Source organism: Rhincodon typus, unplaced genomic scaffold, assembly GCF_021869965.1.
Source record: "Rhincodon typus isolate 14 unplaced genomic scaffold, sRhiTyp1.1 hic_rhity00002228, whole genome shotgun sequence".
Classification (NCBI taxonomy): domain Eukaryota; kingdom Metazoa; phylum Chordata; class Chondrichthyes; order Orectolobiformes; family Rhincodontidae; genus Rhincodon; species Rhincodon typus.
Window position 1 is genome coordinate 1 of NW_025967866.1, and position 3,015 is coordinate 3,015.

Sequence of the window (3,015 nt, forward strand, 5' to 3'; positions counted from 1 at the left end):
GAGGGAGGCCAAGGCGCGGGGAGTGCCGGGAAGGCTGTGTTGTCCTCCTGTACTCCCGGAGTTTCCAGCCCGTGCGAGTCGGAGGTGCATGTTGCAGAAATGGCGGGCAGTGCCGGGGAATGGTGCCTGATGGAAAGTGATCCCGGAGTTTTCACAGAGCTAATCAAGGGCTTCGGTACGGCCATAAACATTCCTGTGCTCTTCGCGTGCTGTAGCTGTAACGGCTGGTAAGGATGGAGCTGGCTGGCTGGCGGGCAGTCGGGCGAGCGAGTGGCCAAGATGAGTGAGAGCTGCTGCCTCAGGCCTGCTTGCTGCAGCCTGGAGCTGGCTGCAGGTCCACTCATGCTGGTTACTATTGCCCCCTCAAAGGAGAAGGAACCATTACTTGAGCATAACTGCACCAGCAGAGTGATCGTACTTGATTTTATTATCTTGCCTCGCGGCAGTTGTGGTTTTCTTTTGGTCATTTGTTTACAGTTGTTGCGAGCATTGGAACATGTCAAGTTAGGCCTAATCTTTAAGCTTCCTCTCTAGTAAGCTTACGAGATAGTTAATAGTTTTAGCTGCAGTGCAATACAGTTTAAATGTTGCAAATACTAATCTCACGCGACGACTTCAAGGCCGCAAAGGTGAGGCAAAGTTTGCTAAATATTACGTCTCGTTTGTAATATATTTGCATGCTTTGCCCTTGCTTAGCAATATCCAGCTCACTAACGTCCAGTTTGGGTTCCATCAGAGCCACTCAGCTCCTGACGTCAGTACAGCCTTAGTTCAAACAAGGACAAAAGAGCTGAATTCCAGGGTTGAGGTGAGATAATTACCACTATTGAAATCAAGGCTGCATTTAATTGACTATGGTATTGAGGAGTGTGAACAAAACTGGAGTAAATGGGAATCAGAGGGAAAACACTGCACTGGTTGGAGTCATACCTAGCTAGCACAAAGGAAAATGGTTGTTGATCAGTTGTCTCAATTCTCTGACATCTGTGTGGCAGTTTGTCAGGCTAGTGTCCTACGTCCAACCATCTTAAGCTACTTCATTGATAACCTTCCTTCCATCAAAAGATTGAAGTAGGGAATCTGATGAGTCGTACTGAAGCAGACAGTGTCCAAATGCAAGAAGACCTGGACAATATCCAGGCTTGGGTTAAAAAGTGACATGTGACACACAAAAATCAAGAGAGAATCTAACTATTATCCCTTGACATTTAGTGGCTTTATTATCACTGAATACCCACTGTCAGTATTCTGGGGTCACCACTGACCAGAAAATGAACTGGATAATAGCAGGCCAGGGATTAGGAATACTGCAGCGAGTACCTCATCTCTTGGCTCCCCAGAACTTGTCCACATCTACAAGGCACTAGTCAGAAGTGTGATGGAATACTATGCCTGGATGAGTACAGCTCCAAGAACACTCAAGAAGTTTGACACCATCCAGGACGTTGTGGCCCGCTTGATTGGCACCACATCCTCAAACACCTACCACCACTGATGCTCCATTGAAACAGCTTTACTATCTACAAGAGGATATTAATAAATCCCTCAAAGATTTGTAGATAGCAAATACGAAACCTTGAGTTCGTTTGATGTCACTGGGTCAAAATCCTGGAAACTCTCCCTAATGGCATTAACAGTCTACATACAGCACAGGCTGCAATGGTTTAGGAAAGCAACTCTCACCACCTTTTCTCTAGTGCAATGTGAGCTGGGCAATAAATGCTGGCCCAGCTAGTGACATCCGCATCCTGCGAATGAATGAATGAATGAATGAATGAATAAATTTTTACATCGACCTATTCAGATATCTCTCAACTCTGAGGTTGGTGGGGCTTTTAAAAATGAACCTTCTGGCTCAGTGGTAGGAACACTACCACTATGCTACAAGATCCACATATCTTGAATGAAAGTGCTACTTGGAAGTACTATCCAAATAAATTAACTGACTAAAGTGTTTCATTGGCTCAGTGAAATAACCAGTTGATTATCTTTATTCAGCATCTTTAGACATGTAGGGGCATTCTTAGAAAGAAATGAGGAAGGCAAAGAAGGAATATGAGCTAGCTTTGGCAGGTAATGTTAAGGATAATCCAGAGAGACACTACAAATACATTAAGAGCAAGAGGGTAACTACAGAAAGGGTAGATCCTGTTAAAGATCATGGAGATTGTCTTTGTCTTTGTGTTGAACCACAGGAGACGGGATAGATACTAAACGAATATTTTGCCTCAGTCTTTACTGTGGAGAAAGAAATGGAGTCTGGAGAATGCAGAGAAATAAGGCTTGATGTTTTAAAAACTGTTCACATTACAGATAAGGACGTTTGGGAGGTCTTAGAGAATATGAAGATGGATAAATCTCTGGGACCTGATCTAATGTGTCCCAGAACATTGTGGGAAGTAAGGGAGGAAACTGCGAGACCCCTTTCAGAAATATATGCATCATCTATAACTATGGTTGGGGTGTCTGATGACTGGAAGGTGGCTAATATTGTACCTTTTGTGTAAGGAAGGTTGTAAGGAGAAACCAGGGAACTATGGCGTTGTGGGTAAATTATTGGAGGTGATTATTAAAGATAGGATCTATGGACATTTAGACGGGCAAAAAGTGAGTAGGGATAGTCAGCATGGTTTTGTGCAAGGAAAATTGTGTCTCACAAACTTGATTGAGTTTTTTGAGGAAGTTACCAAAAACATTGATGGCACAGCAGCAGACGTTGTTTGTTTGGATTTTAGTAAGGCCTTTAACAAGGTTCTGCATGGTAGAATATTTAGTAAAGTTAGATCACATGGGATTCGGGGTGAGTTTGCCAATTGGATACATAATTGGCTTAATGGCAAGAGACAGAGAGTGGAAGAGGAGGGTTGCTTTTCGGACTGGAGGCCTGTCACCAGGGATCCAAGATAACAAGGTGTAGAGCTGAATGAACACAGCAGGCCCAGCAGCATCAGAGGAGCAGGAAGGCTGACGTTTCGGGCCTAGACCCTTCTTCAGAAATGGGGGAGGGGAAGGGGG

General features: G+C 44.3%; 1 protein-coding gene across 1 annotated transcript in view; it reads left to right on the forward strand.

Moving 5' to 3' along the window:
• Nucleotides 1-6: 6 nt before the first annotated feature.
• Nucleotides 7-3,015, forward strand: part of uchl5 (ubiquitin carboxyl-terminal hydrolase L5) — a 21,530-nt gene continuing 18,521 nt past the window's right edge. The window contains exon 1 of the mRNA XM_048593024.1: nucleotides 7-175. Within this exon, the coding sequence (XP_048448981.1) occupies nucleotides 100-175 (76 nt within the window). The 5' untranslated portion in view covers nucleotides 7-99. The remainder of the gene's footprint in view (nucleotides 176-3,015) is intronic.